This window comes from Podarcis cretensis, assembly GCF_951804945.1.
Source record: "Podarcis cretensis genome assembly, chromosome: 8".
Lineage (NCBI taxonomy): Eukaryota > Metazoa > Chordata > Lepidosauria > Squamata > Lacertidae > Podarcis > Podarcis cretensis.
The window spans coordinates 50,976,968-50,994,475 of NC_137177.1; the positions used below are offsets into that span (position 1 = coordinate 50,976,968).

The window sequence follows — 17,508 nt, forward strand, 5'->3', positions numbered from 1 at the left end:
TTATGAAGCAAGGAAACAAACAAACCCACATGCAGAAGAAAACAGGCTGTTTATCAAATAAATACACTTGCATTCCCAAGTCCAATAGATTCCTTCCCTAGTCCTTGCATGGGAGGAAAGGCTGCTGAAGTCAGAATCCACAGCACATTGGAAGTGAGGTGGTAGGGGGTGCTGTAGGTTTCCAGCCAGCAGCTGGAAAACCCACAAAATCTGCTTTTTGCAAACTGTGTTTTCTTGCTCCCTACTGATAACACTGAGGCTCAACTGGGGGTGACTTGTGCCCAACCTGATTTGTTCCCCCTCATCAGTGGCTTTGTCACAATCTGCTAATCCTGCCCGCCTCCTTCAGCCTCCATATACTTCCCATTTTACCTGAGATATATATTCAGTAGTGTCCACACTTACACATCACACCACTGCTATCTGTAATGTTCTTGGTACTTTATCTATTGCTCCTTGTTGCCCTCCCTGCAGATCTGCTTACCAAGGTTTGCACATCTGCCTTTGTTTACAAAAGATATACGTTTTCCTTTTTAGAAACCTGGTTGTCTTTTGGGGGCTGGCTTTAGCGTTTCATTTTTAAATTAGGTTACGCTTGCACACACTTCAGCAGCACACTGTCTCTCCTTCTATACAGGGCTAAATTTATGGGATGTGCGCAAAAAGCTGAAGAGGAGAGAAGGGGAAACCTACTGAACTGAGTGCAAGCCAAGAGGTGTCTCAGAGGTGCCCACAATCCATATGACCTCTGCTCAAGACCCTGGAGAGGTGCAACAGTCAGGGCAGGCCGGCCTTCCCCAACCTGGTCCTCTTCAGATGCTCTGAGCTGTTTTATTTATAAGATTTGTGGCTCGCTGTTCAACCCTAAGGTCCCAGGTCAGGTTTTAACAACAGAAAAGACTATAAAAACAGACAAAACCATTACAATTACTACAGCCCCCATCAGCCCCTGTTCTGAAACATCTGGAGGACCACTGGTGGGAAAGGCTGGGGTATGCAGCATTACTGGGCAAGAAGGACACATATGTCTGACCTATACTTATATGGTAGATATGGGGCACCTTTCATGTGAAAATGCGACTCCCTGCAAAGGTTCTCAAGGACAGGGAAAGAAAAAAGCAACTCATCATGCAGAAGACGGCTCCTATGCTGGACTCCTGGAAGAAGGTGGTGCCCAAACTTATTTTGGTCTTTGAATGTAGCAAATATGACTTTCAGTAAAGCCAGCAGTTTTGCTGAGCTAGTCAGCGTTGTTTCTGCTGAGTCACTTTTTCAGAAGCTGGTCGGTCAAATGTTTTGGAACGGCCAGCATTCAAGTGAGTAAACAGCAGAAGCAGCTAGCAGTGGGGGTGGAGTGGAGGCGGGGGGAGGGGGGGCAAGGCCGACACACAGGTTTTACATGGGAGGCTTTGCCAACGTGGGGCAGGGGGTTCAGGACGACTTCTCCCCAGTGGGCAATACATGGGCAAATGCCAGGTTGATTTGGTTCCAAAGGCAGAAGCTACAAGAGAATTGGCACAACACACCCAAATCAAAACCCTCACAGGTACGGATTCTAAGCCTTTTGGCGACTGAGCACAAGGTGCCAAGAAAGGAGTGCTGGAAGTGGGGGGGGGGGTTAGTTGGGCTGCATATCCTCCTGCCCTGACTGCTCCAACATTGATCTAGGAGATAGAGCCCCGAAGCCACTAAGATGTCTTACATGGAAGCCCACTGGTTGCCCACCATAGGTGACATTTCCAAGGCAAAATCAGCAGGAAGTAAAGGGCCCAAAGGGGCCCTGAGCTGCTCCTTTGCAGTGACTCAGGTGAGACTGAAGTATAAACTGCCTAAACAACCAGGAGGGAGTTCCTGCACTGCTGCCCCCAAGACAAAGCTGCCTCTGCAGGGAAGGCATTTGGTGGTGAGAAATAACAGGCATTGTGTAAAGGAGGTTGCTCCGCAGGCAATGGGAAAGCAGCTGATGTTGCACACAGGACAGCCATGGTCTGGAGTGGCCCTATTGGATTTGCTTGGGGCTCCTGCCCCCTGGATCCTCTGGGGCCCCTTATGTCAACAGAGCTAGAAGCTAAGGATTCAAGTAGCACCATTTAAACTAGCACCATGTTCCTATTCAGACCTATTCACTTCAACCCTTAGATAAGTCCACGGGGTTCTCAAGGTTCACAGAAATTCTTCTGCATGGACTTCTGCTGTTCACTCTTGCCCATTTGCAAGGCAGGCTGGCAGGGGAGGGGAGGGGAAGGGAAGGGAAAGCAGGGGGGAAGCTGGAGTGAAGGCACTGAGCATAATAAGGCAGCCCTTGGTCCCTTGAGCAGAGCAGTCTCCTGGAAAGGATACTCCTCACCTGCTCTTACCTTCCCAGACTGCTGGGTCTGTGTGCGTCAGATGGTCAATGAGTTTACTGGAGGCACAGAGGTTGTTTGTGGCACCTGCGTTTCTCTGCTCCAAGCAACCATCCCAGTTCATGTCCTTCGTTGGAAGGGGAGAACTGAAGAAAGGTTGCTTGCTGCAGACAGTGGTCCTTGAACATTGTTGCTGGTCCTTTGGTGGAAGAGGAGCCTGACAGTGTCCTGATTCCATGGCAAAGTGAGGCTCAGCTGGGCTCTCGGCAATCCTGCCCCCAGCCAAAGAAACAGGCCTTGGTGCTTGACCAATGGACAGTGCGCCATGCGTTTCTTTTCAGGCTGGCCCTGCTTTCCCTAAGAGGCCTTCTCCTGGGCTATCTCCTCCTCCTGCTCGAGATTCCAGTTCTTCAAGCCCTTGGGGAGGGAGGTGTCTTCTTCCAAGCTCCCGGTCCCCTCAACAAACTCCTCATAGGTGGATTTCTCTGCAAAGGGTCTGGGCCCCAACAGCTCCACCATGTCTGCCTTCTCCAGGACTTCCTTCTCTAGGAGACGCTTTCCTACCTGCAAGGATCAAAATAAAAAGTAAACAGGTCACTGGACTCCTCTGGAGCTACCAGCCATGTGACCAACAACACCTGATGTAGGCATTGTGGGAAATTAAGATGGTACAGCTACCTGGAGTGCCATGGCAGAATCTTTTATGAGGAACAACGTGTCAGTGGTAAGACCTGCTGGGCACTGAGAGTCCTGCAGGTGCTCAAGGAGGCTGGGTGCTAATGCCAGCCCAGCAGATCAGCAACTTCTGCTATTTGTCTTAGGACAATGGGTGGTAGTCAACTAAGTTTTAGTCATGAGTAGACCCACCAAAACTAATAGCCCTAACATAGTCATGTTCATTAATTCCAATGGGTCGATCTGTGTAGAACTTAGCTGAATATCACCCAATGAATATATGGCTATGGAGAGCAAGCAACACTACAGAAGCCCATTAAGAAACAAAATGCTAATTAAGGAGAGAAGCTACAACTCTCATTGTGCATTCCTTCCTGCAGCAAAATTAAACTGTTCCCCTCAAGAGTAGTTTCCATGTCCTTCATTGCTTCTAATGGTCCCTGCTGTGCTGCCCCCATTTAACCTGCAATTGTGTCCCATTTCAATGTCTTTGAAAGAGGGGTGGCACGTGGGTTGTGTGCTGCAAGCAGACCCAATTTGAAGTGCAGGACAAGTCAGCAGGGAGCTTCTGCCCTGGCTCCGTACCTTCTCCACGTGGCCACGGCACTGAGTCAGCAGCTCCAGGGTCTTTTCATAGGCCGTGTTGATCAAGGCACGCACCTCTTCGTCAATCAGCTCAGCGGTGGCTTCGCTGTAAGGCTTCTCGGGCATCAGATCACCCTGCCATGGAAGGTCAAAGGAGACCTGACCCAGCTTGTCACTCATGCCAAACTGCACCACCTGGAAAGAGAGCAACACTCCTGAACCAGCAGCAGGACCGGGGGCAGCGGGGGCGGGGAGTGGCAGAGACAACGGGGTGCCAGGTTATTTCTCTTGCCCCAGGGCATCCATCTTGAGCTGCCCAAATTTCCCAAGAGTTTCACCGGACGCTGCAGCCATATTCCCAGGTCTTGGGAGACAGAAACCTGCTTTCTGTAAAATTAAACATTAGAAAGGTCCAGAGTGAAGCAGAGCACCGACAAGACAGTTGGCACCAGCCTGGGTACATGCAAAGCTGTGAACGCAGAGTCAGACAATTATCCCTGGAGCTTACAATTTGGTGGGGAAAGGCAGGGCACAAATTTAACAAGTGATAAACCTCCCCCCTGCTCTGACCAGAAAACTGACTCTCTGACATTTCTTGCCCTCTCCTCCCTTCTTGTCCAAGTCTGCCCTTGAGAGGATTAGAGAGATTCCTGGAGGATAAAAATAAGGCTACCAGCCAAGATGGCTATGTTCCACTTCAACTATTGGAGGCAGTATTCCTCTGAATACCAGTTGCTAGGAATCATAAGTGAGGTAAGTGCTATTGCACTCAGGTCCTTCTTGCAAAGTTCACAGAGGTATCTGGGTGGGCCACTGCGAGAACAAAATGCTAGACCAGGTGGGTCTCCACTGGCTCCTTCAGCAGGACTCTTTCTAAGTCACATGTGGATGTGTGTGTGTGTGTGCACGTGTGCATGAGCATAGGGCTCTTCCTTGCACATGTGTGTGACTGAGATGGGGAGCAGGTAAGCGGTTCCAGTGCCTTTGCAAAAAAACTAAACTCTGTTTCTGAAGTAAGAAGTCAACACTGAATGAGCTTTCCACTTATCATCTACCCTTGGCTTCTAAACAGGGCATCTCTAACAAAGCTGCTGCATCAGATAAAGGGCTCTCATTATGTCCTCACACCCAGGGCACCCAGCAGCACAGGGCATGTCTTGATGGGGCATTACCTGGGCATAGGCGCTCTGCGTCACCTTCCGGAGGTCATCCTGGGCACCGGTTGTGATGCGGCCAAAGAAGAGCTGCTCGGCAACGCGACCCCCCAGCATCATGCACATGCGGTCGAAGAGCTGCTCCCGGGTGTAGAGAAACTGCTCCTGGGGCAGGTACTGCGCATAGCCCAGGCCCTTGCCCCGGGGGATGATGGAGACCTGCCAGGAACATGCAGAGCCAAGGTCAGCAAGGCAGAGCCCAGTCCAGCTTGGAGTCAACAGGAAAGTGGACCCGCAGGGAGCGGAAGACACTCACTCACCTCCCCACAACCCATGCAGAGTCAGTTAGACATTTACTGCATCACCCAAAGGTTGCTGCAGTTCCCTTGAAAGGCAGAGATTTACATGCAGGGGGGAAAAATTCTATTGAAGGGACCTAAATTACATAGAGTGATTTCCAAAATAAGGAACGCCAATTGCTCTCATCAGCTATCATCTGCAAGTACAGCAGTCTGTTACACACACAACTATTTCTGGAAGGAGAGAGCAATTCACCCCTGCTGGGAATGGCAAAGGGAGGGTCTGACTCAGCTGGGCACTTCGGGCGGGGGGTGGGCAGGGGGAGATCTTTATTTTGGGTCTAGCCCAGCTGTAATAAGTTGCTTTATACCGAGTCAGACTATGGGTCCACCTAGCTGAGTATTGCCTACACCAACAGGCAGCCCTTTCCCTGTATGCTCCCTTGCTATCCTGCTCCGAATCAGCATTGCCATATAGGAGGATTTTTCTACACCATCCTTCCTTCCTTTGCCTCTGGACTTGACCCCTGCTCTAGCGACAATGCAAGTGAAGTCAAGGACGTACCCTGCATTATGTCGCTCCTAGCTTAACAGGAGCATCCTGGGGTGCTATCCTGCAAGGAACACCCAGATCCTGTTTCCTCATTCAGAGTAGTTCAGATCTGCCAGGAGGCACTTAGCACCTGGAGCCGAAACCAGGGAGGCTCAAGGGGACAGCAGACCCTCCAGGTTAGTAGGATGAGGCCACGAAGAAGTGACCTCAACATCAGCCACAACTGACCGTGGTCTCCTGGAAGCACCTCTGTGCCAAGCAGCCCATCTCATTACCACCTGAGAAAGTCACACTGTCACTCTCTTGGCCAGAGGACTCCCTCCAGAAGCCCCCGTCTCTCCTATTCCATTGGAGCCTACAGGCAAGGCCCCTTTAAGGAACAGAGGCTGCTCCCAGCAGAGGCATAGCTAGCCACCTGGACTGTGCTGAAGCCCTGCTCAGGCCTCTGACCAGGACGGTCTGCTGCTGAAGCAATAATGTAGCTTGCTTGTATGAATTTCCAGCTTGTATGAATCTCCCAGTGCTACCTGGGACTTTACCTTTCCAGGTGCTGGACTTTGCCTTGCTTTGCTTAACCAAAAAGCGGACTTCGCCTAAATTTGCTTGGCTTGCTGGAACCTGAACTCTTGCCTGGAACCTCATTCTGGGGCTGGAACCTCATCTGACTGAGACCACCACCTGGGACAGAACAACCTTGTTGAGTCCTCTGAACCAAATGGGGTCCTTCACTGAGCTACCTGGCCCTTTGGGAAAAGAACTGGAGCTCAGCTGGCTTTACCCACTCCACAACCTGCTTTGTGTTTATCTTAGGAGAGCTTCCGCTGGCTGTGGGGAGACGCACCTTGAGCAAAGGGTCGGCGTGCTTTAAGAACCAGCCCACCACAGCGTGCCCAGCTTCATGGTAAGCCACTACGGTCTTCTCATTTGGCTGTAGGACCTGGGTCTTCTTCTCAAGCCCTGGAGAAAGAGGGAAGCAGGGGGGTTGGGGAGAAGAAGGAAAGTGCAGTGTTTGTCGAAAGCAATGAGAAAGCTCTCCACTCACCACACACACACTCCCAGCAGATACCAACCCACTGGAGAATCCACACAAAACCTGCAGTTCATGATGGAAAATACGAGAGCTCTAATTGCAAGCTGTTAATGCCAAATTCTTGCCTCCACAGAGAAGATCAAAGACTCATTTCTTTAACTCTGCTATAGGAAACATTCTGCAACCAGAAGCTGTAAGGCAATATGGTCAGCTGGTTCACCCACAAGAGGCAGAGCAATGCTCCAACTGCAGCACAGAAGCCACTAAGCCTCCGCTTCCCTTAGGGAAGCTTTCTCCCTGTCCTGCTTCTCAATTTCCTTTCACTAACAGTTTCCACAGCAAAGTATCTGCAACTGCAGAGGACTGCTCAAGGCCGGGTCCCTCTGAGGACCACTTCTCTTTGGGTTGTTAAATTACTGGGGAACTGCAAATGCTTCTTCTCCACCCACACAAAACTCAGCAGGGCTCTGCTCAGTTCTGCTCTTCTCAGGAGCAGAAGACAGTAGCTGAGGCTCTTGTTGCAGAGGCACACAAACCCAAGAACAGGGGTCGGCAAAGTAAGGTCCGCGGGCCAGATCAGGCCCAATTGCCTTCAGGATCCAGCCCGCGGACTGTCCATGGATCGGTGTGGGGATTCTGTTCATTTGGGCTGCGCCATTTCCCCCCGTGCCATTACATTTCCCCCTCCACACACACACACACGCCGTGGCAGCGCCTCCTCCCTCCCTCCTCCTGGCTTCTCTCTGCCCTGCCTAGAGGAGGAAGGGGGCTGGGCTGAGCTGGCTGAGCGCCATTTTAAGCAGCCCCTCTCTGGAGCCAGCCCTTTCGCGCCGCTCATCTTCCTTCCGATGCCACTGTCGCCCCCCTGGTGCTCCTGTGGGCCAGAGAGCAGAGCAGACGAGCTCGCTCTGCCTACCCACGAGAAGCAGCAGCAGCAGCGGTGGCGGCAGCGGCAGCAGCCCCTGGGAAGGTAAGTGCAGCAGCTGGGGCTGGGGCTGGGGCTGGGGCTTTGGGAGGAGGACTACTTGGCCCCCTCGCCTCTTCTTCCAGCCCCCCCCCAGTGCTGCTTCTCCGGCCTGCCACAAGGTCTGAGGGACAGTGGACCGGCCCACGTCTAAAAAAATTTGCCGACCCCTGCCCAAGAAGAATGTTCGGGAATCACTTCTGCAAGATGCGATGACAGCCGCTAGCTGAGATGACATCAAGAGGGGGATAGGCAAGTACTTGGAGGTCTAGCGATGGCCATAGGTCACTGGGAAGCTGGGTCAGGCCAAAGGGGCATCTAATTCAGCACCCCATTCCCCGCAGTGACCAAACAGGTCTGGGAAGCCTAAAAAGCAATGCGTGAAAGGCCTGGGAAGAACAGAAGAGGCCACGTTCAGTGGCATATCCACCAGTAAATCAGCAGGAAGCTGCCAGTGCAATCGCACCCTGACTTGCCCCATTGAAACTCGCAAGATTTGCTTGGAAATAAATGCTCAGGATCCGACAGCCTGCCAAGACATCTCCTTATCAGGCCACAAGCCCAACTAAACCAGCATCCTGCTTCCCACGGCAGCAGAAATCTACAGAAACAGCTTTCCCTGTGCTCCTGTTCCCCAGCAACTGGTATTCAGAGCTGGCCTGGTGAGCAGTCAGGGACCCTCACCCCCAATGACTCTCTCAATGGCCTGTTCAAAGTGCTTCTCGTTCACAGTGGGACTGGCATGTCGTGCAGCAATGAGGGCAGCCTCATTGCAAACGTTGGAGATATCGGCACCTGGAAAAAGAGGGGGAGAGAGAGAGAGGGGGGGGGAGAGAGATGTTAGTCCAACAGCTGAAGGAAAAGGGAACTTGGCGTCTTCAGCAACCTTCTGTTTGGCAGAGCTTTAAGAAGGTCTTTGAAATTTATTCCAAGGAAGAGATAGTCAGATCAGCCTGAAAGCTCCTTCAAGCACCTTCAGAGCTGGTAAGACATTTATTTATTTACTATTATTCTATTTCCTATATTTACATGCCACCTTTTCCTCCAAGAAGCTCAAGGTGGTGTGTATGGCTTTCCCCTTCCCATTATGTTCTCACAACAGCCCTGTGAGGGGTGAGGCGGTGGCTGGCCCAATGTCATCCAGTGAGATCCCTGGCTGAGTGGGGGATACGAATCCTGGTCTCCCAGGTTCTAGTCTGACACTCGATAACAATTATACCACACTGGCTCCCATGAGAACAAATCATGAAAGGCAGGGGGAAGGAACATCTCCTTCCTTGGCATTCCTAAGCCAGCGTGGCAGGGCAATGCCCTTTTCTGTTTCAACTCAAGGTGGGGTGGGGGTCTCCATATCCCTGTGTCTTTTTCTTTCTCACTGAAGCTTGTCGCGCAGATTCTACAAGCTCTTTTCCAAAGCAGATGTGCTCCTCCACAGCTGCCAGAGACTCTCCTGTGGGGAAGGACCATTCACCTCAGGCTACCCAGTTCGACTTAGACCCTAGGCCAAGCAGCAGGGTGGGGCAGGAAGGCTCCTCTGACAAGATGACAGAGGCCCACAAAGTAACAAATAGCACCTGACTGTGTCAGAACTGGGGCTCCTGCTGCTGCCTTTCTGTTGTAATCTCTGCTTCCAAAGAAACAACACAGCCAAATGACTCAAACAAGGAAGTCATGCCAAGCCCCACAACAGCCTTTGCCGTGTGCTGGGCTTATGGGAGTTATAGTCCAAAACATCTGGAGGGCGCGAGGTTGGAGAAGGCTGCCCTACAGGTTCCCACTCAGGTGCCCCCTCTGACCAATAACGCTCCTGCTCCATCCACATGCTGGCATTCTGTCCACATCTCACCTGTGAATCCTGGGGTCCGGGCTGCCATCTTCCGAGCCAGAGTATCTCTGCTGATATCTGCATCCAGTTTGAGAGGCCGGAGGTGGACTTTGAAGATGGACGCTCTGCCTTTGATGTCCGGTGGGCCTGGTTGGGGAAAGAGAGTTAAAGACACAGTTCTCAGAAATGAGAAGGAGTTGAAAGAGGCCAGTCATGGGGGGCCACCAGGTGGTGCGTTGGAAGATGGCTGACAATAACACCTCTCTGACTCATACGAGGTAATTAAGGGGCTGCTATGGGAAGTATGCAGTCTTCCTCCCCCCCCCCCAGGAGATGGGGGGCGCTGCCTTGCCAGCAGTGTTCACAATGCACCCCCTGATCCAAGAGATGGGGGTGCTGAACACTTGGCACGAGCCCTCGGTGAAGTCAGATCTTCCTGACGCCGATTCCAATTAGCGCGTGCTGGTTGCTTCAGCTCGGAATTATAATTGGAAACATATGATTGGAAATGAAGCTGAAGCACATACATCAAGTAATGCTCGAGAGATAAGACTGCTGATTAATGGATCTCTGTGACCGGGAGTGACGGATGGATAAGTAAATCTTCTGATGAATCACCACTAGGAGACTGTATGTTTGGAACGAAGGGGGGGGGGTGGAGGAAAAAACTTTTTTTTTGCTTTGCATGATGTGATATTAATAACCCTTCACCCCAGATAGAAATAAGATCGTTGCGTTTTTATTAATCACAAGCAGGAATTTAAGAACTGTGTGGGATGGATTATAACAGGAGAGAGGATTGGTGAACGGTGAGAAAGAGGAAAATTTTTATGACGCAGTTAAAAAACGGCGTCTCGCCAAGACAGGCTTGCCGGAGAAAGAAGGACAGGGGGAGGAGAATCAGGATCATTTGAAAGAGAAGGAATGTTGGAACGTAAGCTTGACCTGACAGAGCCCCCTGATTCATTTGATTTATTTGGCAAGCCTGAGAAAAATAAAGGACAGACCGAAGATTAATTTTGTTTATGGAAGCGTTGAACAGAGGCTGTCCCTGAGCGATATGATCTTTGAAGAGTACAAAACCCACACAGAGATGCCTGTTTTCAATCTGCTTGTGAAAATCATCAGAGATCGCAAAGAAAGGAATATACGATAACAACAAGAAGAGAAAGAAAGTAATAAAGGACTATCCGGATCGAACTGGATAGAACTGTCTAATTAAAGCAGTAATATAAGTGATGCTTGGACTTGTCTGGAGTTTTGGACTCGTGCGGAGCTTGATGTATGGGTACCCCCAACAAAATTTAAAATTTGGCTGTATAATTTGGAACTATTGTGATTTGGACAATGTGATGTGATTGGCCTGTTAATAAAAATTATTTAAAAAAGAAAAGAAAGAGGCCAGTCATGCTCCACAATAATTATTTAATAATAAATTTATATGCTGCCCATCTGAATGGGTTGCCCCAGCTACTCTGGGCAGCTCCCAACAAAATATTAAAAACACAATAAAACATAAACCATTAAAAACTTTCCTGAACAGGGGTGCCTGCAGATGTCATCTAAAAGTCAAATAATTTTGATCTGTTTGACAATTCCACCTTCTTGAGAGATTGCCGCTTCAATACTCCAGGAAACCTCCAAAATATCTCATAAGGATCAGAATGAGAGAGAAAAGCAAAGGGCAGAAGGAAACCCCCCTCTGCTCCTTGGAGCCTCTTCCAAGCAGGTCACGTCAGGTCATGAAAAGTCAAGGCAAGTCTCTCTGAAGCTCATCAAGACTCTGGGTACCTCCCAGTAGGTCCTGCTCACTGAGCAACAGGAGGATGTTGTTTCATTGAAGAGCTGGGGCTATCTGAGGCAGAGATAGGCAACCCTTTTCAAACCATGGGTTACATTCCCTTCTGAGCAACCTTCCAGGGACAACCTTCCAGCAGGGAGGCAGGGAGACCGGCAAAAGTGGTGAGCACAACTAAGACTAGACATGGCATCTGTTACCAATATAAATCTGCCGATCAAAGCGTCCAGGTCTCGTTAGCGCCGGGTCCAAGACATCAGGTCGGTTTGTGCCTGCAAGCACTACGACGTTTGTGCTGCTGTTGAACCCTGCACAGGAAATGAGAGAAGATCAGCTCCGGGGGTGGAATGCCTCTTGCAATTTTGTGCACAGAACACATTCCCCAAACATCTTCCAAGCCTTCTAGTGGAAGGGAGCGGAGCTAACGTATTCGGATTGAAATGCAGTGCTTTGCAACAAAATTCAGAATGTAACCTTCTGTAGAGTTATGAAACTAGGTCACTAGCTAAGCCCACCTTCAGAATGGTTTAAAAGTAAACTAAAAAGACCCAGTTTAGAACCCAATTTAATGGCCCTTCCATTCTGCTAACACAAACTCTCCCTTATCCCCAACCATGCAATAATTGTACACGTTAAAGCAGCCTTGTCCCAGGGCTGGTACCCTCCAGGTGGTCTCATCACCACTAACCACTGGATGGGGAAGGTGTGTGTTCAGAGTCCAGCCACATTTGGTTGGGGCACCAGGTTGAGGGGAAGGCTGTCTATGAGGGGTGCTCTCGCTTGATCTTAAAGATGGTGATGGGGCAAAAGGAGCAGGGGGCACAGCTGGGAACAGCCAAGCTATCCCAGTTAGGAACCATGTTAAAGGTCTGGAAACATTAACACAGAAGCCTCTGTTAATGCTAAGGAACAGGGGTGAGAACTTCAGATTGATTGTTTCTCCAGTGAGACAAGGGCCTGCCAGCTCCTTCCCTCCTCAAGATGCCTCTGTTCCATCTCACCATCCATCTCTACCAGCAGCTGGTTGAGTGTGTTCTCTTGCTCGCTCTGGCCCCCAAAGTTCCCGTGGCCCCGCTTCCTCCCGACGGCATCAATCTCATCAATGAAGAGGATGCAAGGGGCATTCTTCCGTGCCAAGGCAAACATATCCCGAACCTGAAACAAAGATGTTTCACCAGAGTTGATCCACCCACTGGGAAGAAAGCAGTCTGGTTTGGTGAGCAGCTGGGGCAGGGTGCTAATGATGGGACTCAAGGTGGGAGAATCCTGCCCCTTTAGGAGAAAGGGCAGGCTCAGCTGAGCATCTGATGGAGTTATGCAAGCAGGTGCAAGATACAAGAGACTCGCCTGCTCAGGCACCAACCCAAACACTGAGCACCTGTTTGGAGCATCAAATGGACAAAGCTGAAGCCTGGATGCTCATGTCACCTGCCAAAGTCTCCTAGACTCCTTTCTATTATCTCCCAGGAGGTATAGTTACAAGGTGAGTTCCTGATTTTGGATAACCACCCTTTCTGTTTAAGAAGCTTGCCAGTGCAGAACGTTTTGCGAGGTTCCCCAATCTCACCCTTGCAGGCCCAACTCCGACAAACATTTCCAGGAACTCAGAGCCGTTCACAGTGATGAAAGGGACGTTGGCTTCTCCCGCAGTAGCTTTGGCCAAGAGGGTTTTGCCTGTGCCCGGGGGGCCCGTGAGCATCGCTCCCTGCAAGAGACAAGAGGCTGGCCAACACGAGGGAAGGTGGGGCAGCAATACGGCCCAATGACAAGCAGTCCCTTCCATAACCCGTCAGTCAACCCACATCAGCAGCACCTCAAAGCCTGGAATGGCACAACATTGCTGGGACTCAGAGGTCCCTCGTTTCAGGAAGATTCACTTACAACCCTCCAAGCTAACACTATTCTGATGGGCTTCATTTATGGTGGTCTTGGGCAGCCAACTGCTGCCTTCACCTCTCCTCCAAAAGCACTGGCCATTTGGACTTGTCTGTGTAACCTGATGAATTGGCTACAAATCAAAAGTGGGCACCTTTGGAATCTTGGCCCCGAGATCTTGGTACTGCTTTGGATTCTTCAGGAAATTCACAAACTCCATGATCTCCAGCTTGGCCTCTTCGCAGCCGGCCACATCCTTGAACTGCACTTCAATGTTGTCCTTCAGGACTTTTGCTGTCGTCTCTGCAACACTGAAGATCCCTCCTCCTCGCCCTCCGCGCCCACTTCCCATTGGTCCACGTCTCAGAGTGAACAGCAGGAAGCCCAACAGCAGAAGGCTAGGCACCATGCTCAGGAGAAAGGAGCTGGAAGAGGAGAAGGTCAGAAGGCCCGTGAGCTACAGCAGGTGGCACCTGGGCAGTTTTAGCACAGCTGCTTCTGATCTGGGACCTGTCACTCACCCATCACTCTCGGTGCTGTAGACCACAGACACTTGTTGGGCGCTGCTGATCCCCAGCTCCAGCTGAGCAGCCTCTAGGTTTCGTTCAAAGGTATCCACACTGCCAATATTGAACCAGATGTGCTTCTGTGGCAACCAAGGACAGGTGTTGATTTTTCATGCCCCCTGGCATACACAGAGCCTTCTCTTGCTTCAGGTGTGAAAGGGACCTCTATGGACCCAACCCCCTTGCCACCAGACTGCTGTGCCTTACACACACACACACAGCTTTTATTCCAAAGGTCTAACCGTGGCAGACTGGAGCAGTGATTGTGGGCATCTCCTGTCTTTCTCCAGCTCGTCCCTCTGTCCCCTGGAATTATTTACCTCTGAGGTGGCGCCAGGGATTGGGAACACCCGGACAAACTGCTTGTTCACCACTTCCAGTCGATCCACCTTAAGGGGAAGGAAGGAAGGAAGGAAGGAAGGAAGGAAGGAAGGAAGGAAGGAAGGAAGGAAGGAGAGGTCACATCTACACCATATATCTTTTTTTGGGGGGGAGGGGGGAGAGCTGTGACTGTTAAAGTGGTATAAGAGTGCTTTAAATCTATGGTGTGGACAGGGCCAGAAAGAGTGAGAGTGAATCTTTCTGGGTGTAGCTTCACTTGAGTACAAAATGGTATGCTGGGGCCGCAGAGAACTCCTAGCAAAGGGCAATCACCCCCTATTCACTCTCCTGCTCCTAATGCATCCTCCAGGTGCCTACACTTTACTGCTAGAATAGAATAGGGAAGAATACATACATGAGCTGCCCTCCACCCCCAGCAAGTGGATGGCCTGCCACATATTGCCTCACCAGTCCTTTGGCCAGGTAGTAATGCACAAAGTGCTTCCAGCTGATTTCTCTGCCTGGATCTCGGTAGTAGAGGTAGAAGAACCCCGTGAGGATGCCAGCTCCCATGACAATCAGGTACCGGGAGTCCTTATTATCCCAAGGGAACTCTCCCTGGGGGCAAAAAGTAGGTAATTAATATGGCTGCTATCATCGTGTCATTTTTCTTTTCTGCTTTAGCCATCCCCGATTCCAGCAGCTTTAGGTGGCTAATAGGACATTTCAGTGACATAAATGCAACAGAGAAAATGGTCACATACCTTCTGCATGTGATTCCACCACCCCAAATCCTCATCTTTCCTTCCTCTCTTGCCTTCTCCACCACTGCTTCCCCAGGTACTTTTGGGAAAACTGGGATTTTTGGGGTCAATAGGTTCTAGGAATGAGAGAAAAAATAGAAATGCTTATACGTTAGGCTTTAAAAGGCTCCTGGCTGCATTGTAGAGGGGGAGCAGAACAGGTTGGGGAGAGTTATGAGATATGGACCAGTTTTCGGAATGGGAGGCATTCAACAACTTTAGGGAAGTAAATGAGGGGGAAGAACACAGGAACAAAGGAAGCTGTCTTGTACTGAGTCAGACCACTGAAGGTCCATCTCACTCACGATTGTTTGCACCACTAGACAGCAGCACTCTGGTTTTGTGCAGAGAGCATGTCCTATTATTCTCCGTCCTACATGGAGAATAATGCCAGGAATCAAACCTGGGATTTTCTGCGTGAAGGGCAGATGCTCTATAATCGAGCCATGGAAAAGAAGGTGCTTACCTTTATTATCAGGGGCTGCCTCTGTTGGACCCTGTCTCTTTTCATTTTTCTTCTCAAAGCCTGCAGGACAAAAACAGATCTCACTGTTGACAGGTTCAGTCTTATTCTTTCCAGCCTCTATACTACACGACAAGGTCCCCACCGCTGCCACAATGCTCTACTTCCCTAATGCTGAAATGACCAAAAGTGCCTCAATATCAACCTTCTATGCCCACACAATACACTTAGAGCTTGATGGGAGGCTGGTAAGTCAGTAAGTATAAACCTGCCTGAAGAAAAGCTTCAGTGATGACGGCTGAGGCTGTCTATCATGATCGACAGCAGGCTTCAAGGGCACCAGCAAATGTTTTTGCCAGCTTTGCTGCCTGAGATTATTTTTAAGGGATGTACCAGAAATGGAAGTTGGGACCTATTGTATGCAAATAATGTGCTCTACAATTAAGCAGGAAAAAAAATCTCATGATGTTCTTCTTCTCAACAGAGCCACAAACAAGAAGCGCCAGCCCTTTTCTGCTGGAGTCACATACCTTCAGGCTTGGAGCACAGCCAGTGATGGAAGGACATGCCACATCCTGGATGGCCTCTCTCACACCACTGAAAAGAGCAAAGGGCGGCATTGGTTTCCTGAGGGCCAGCAAGGGTCCCTCCCCCTTTCTTTTGAGCAAGGTCAAAGGTACAAATATGCAACACAGTGGCCAGAAAGGCCTCAAAACCAAGTATCCATAAAGTTCTGTATGCAGAATAGTTTGTGCACCAGGAGTTCTAAAACCAGAAGCTGAAAACTAGCATTATCCCAGGAAAAGAACCTATCACGGCCCATGGGAGGGTCAGTTTAATGCCCTTCTGTGTCAGTGTGCAGCCTAGGGTGAAGCTAGAGTGGTTTGTGCTAGTTCTACAGGAAAGGATTTGTGCCATGATCCCCATAGTTCAGGGGCATTAAAGGATAATTATTCCCATGTCGAAGAAGGAAGACAGCTACGGTTGAGATAGGGGCATGTATTAACAGGCATAAGATATCCTCCTTGCTATGTGGCCTACTATTGCTGAGCAGTGGGGAGCTCAGCAAGGGCGCGTCGTCCATATTTAAACATCGGCATATTGCACACGGAGATGCGCACGGCTAACATCGGGATCCTGTGCGCTCAGAAATAAAGCCTACTTCGCTGAGCAGCTTTACAGCAACCCTGCAGTGTAGCCCACTGACTGCTATCCAAAGCACTTGGACACATCTCTAGCCAATCCGCAACTCTAATGTCACTATACAAATCACGCTTCTTCTTCTCTGCCAATCCAGAGCCCGGTTACATGAGGCGCGTTCTGACCACGCCCACTGAATATGGCCTATACCTGTCATGGAAGCGCTGGCGCGCGGCGATGACATAACCAGCGACCACCATTCCTAACTCAGACCATTATGGGGAACAGAGGGAGGGCGCCGTTGTATTTACGACAGTGCAACACACAAAACAGCACCCGCCTTTTCCTCACCTGCTGGACCGGTACCAACTTCGCAAGTCCGCGCCTGTGGCAGTGGCCTCTCCACAAGGCGGCCAAAGGGGGCGATAAAACCGCCGCCGCCAGCCGATGAGCCATTATTGTCCTATCACTCAGGCGCCGTAAGCGCATGCGCTTTTTGTTTATCTTACGGGCTTGCTCTGCGCAGGCGCTAAAATTCTCGTTTCTCACTACCGTATAGGAGGTATGTGAACCAACTTGTGTAACCAGGAAAACAGGCTGCAGCACCCTGATGTGGCGACATGTAGTTCCGGCATTGAATTTGGCCTCGTATCCCAGAAAATTTTGTCAGAGCCTAGCGGATGAAAGGCGAAATAATGGCTTTAGTACACGTGAAATGCAGATTTTTTGAGGCATTTTACTGGGGTGAAGAGTACATCTCCCCACCCCAAACCTATTTATGCAGATGTGGATTCAGGTAGGTAGCCTCTGGCGAACCAGAGCAGCGCACGGAAACACCGTTTACCTATTTATCTACTTGCACTTTGATGTGCTTTCAAACTGCTAGGTTGGCAGGTGCAGGGACCGAGCAACAGGAGCTCACTCCGTCGCGGGGATTCGAACCGCCAACCTTCTGATCGGGAAGTCCTAGGCTCTGTAGTTTAACCCACAGTGCCACCCTTGTCCCTTGTAGCACTTTAGAGACCAACTAAGTTTGTTCTTGGTATGAGCTTTCGTGTGCATGCACACTTCTTCAGATACCTGAAGATCTGAAGTTGTGGCAACCTTTCTAA

General features: G+C 50.3%; 1 protein-coding gene across 2 annotated transcripts; it reads right to left on the minus strand.

Moving 5' to 3' along the window:
• Positions 1–30: 30 nt before the first annotated feature.
• LOC307222719 (mitochondrial inner membrane m-AAA protease component AFG3L1-like) lies at positions 31–16,900 on the minus strand. 2 transcript variants are annotated; one of them, XM_079988161.1, is made up of 17 exons: positions 16,748–16,900; positions 15,787–15,853; positions 15,260–15,319; positions 14,755–14,870; positions 14,459–14,608; positions 13,990–14,058; positions 13,625–13,749; positions 13,258–13,528; positions 12,796–12,933; positions 12,230–12,383; positions 11,429–11,536; positions 9,452–9,577; positions 8,290–8,400; positions 6,453–6,568; positions 4,778–4,978; positions 3,606–3,800; positions 31–2,909 (listed from the first exon to the last, which is right to left on the minus strand). In XM_079988161.1, the coding sequence occupies exons 1-17, from the start codon at positions 16,883–16,885 to the stop codon at positions 2,703–2,705; spliced, it is 2,352 nt and encodes a 783-aa protein (XP_079844287.1). In that variant the 5' UTR covers positions 16,886–16,900; the 3' UTR covers positions 31–2,702. The 2 variants fall into 2 exon arrangements, with proteins under 2 accessions (XP_079844287.1, XP_079844288.1); XM_079988162.1 differs by lacking the exon at positions 4,778–4,978.
• Positions 16,901–17,508: the final 608 nt, after the last annotated feature.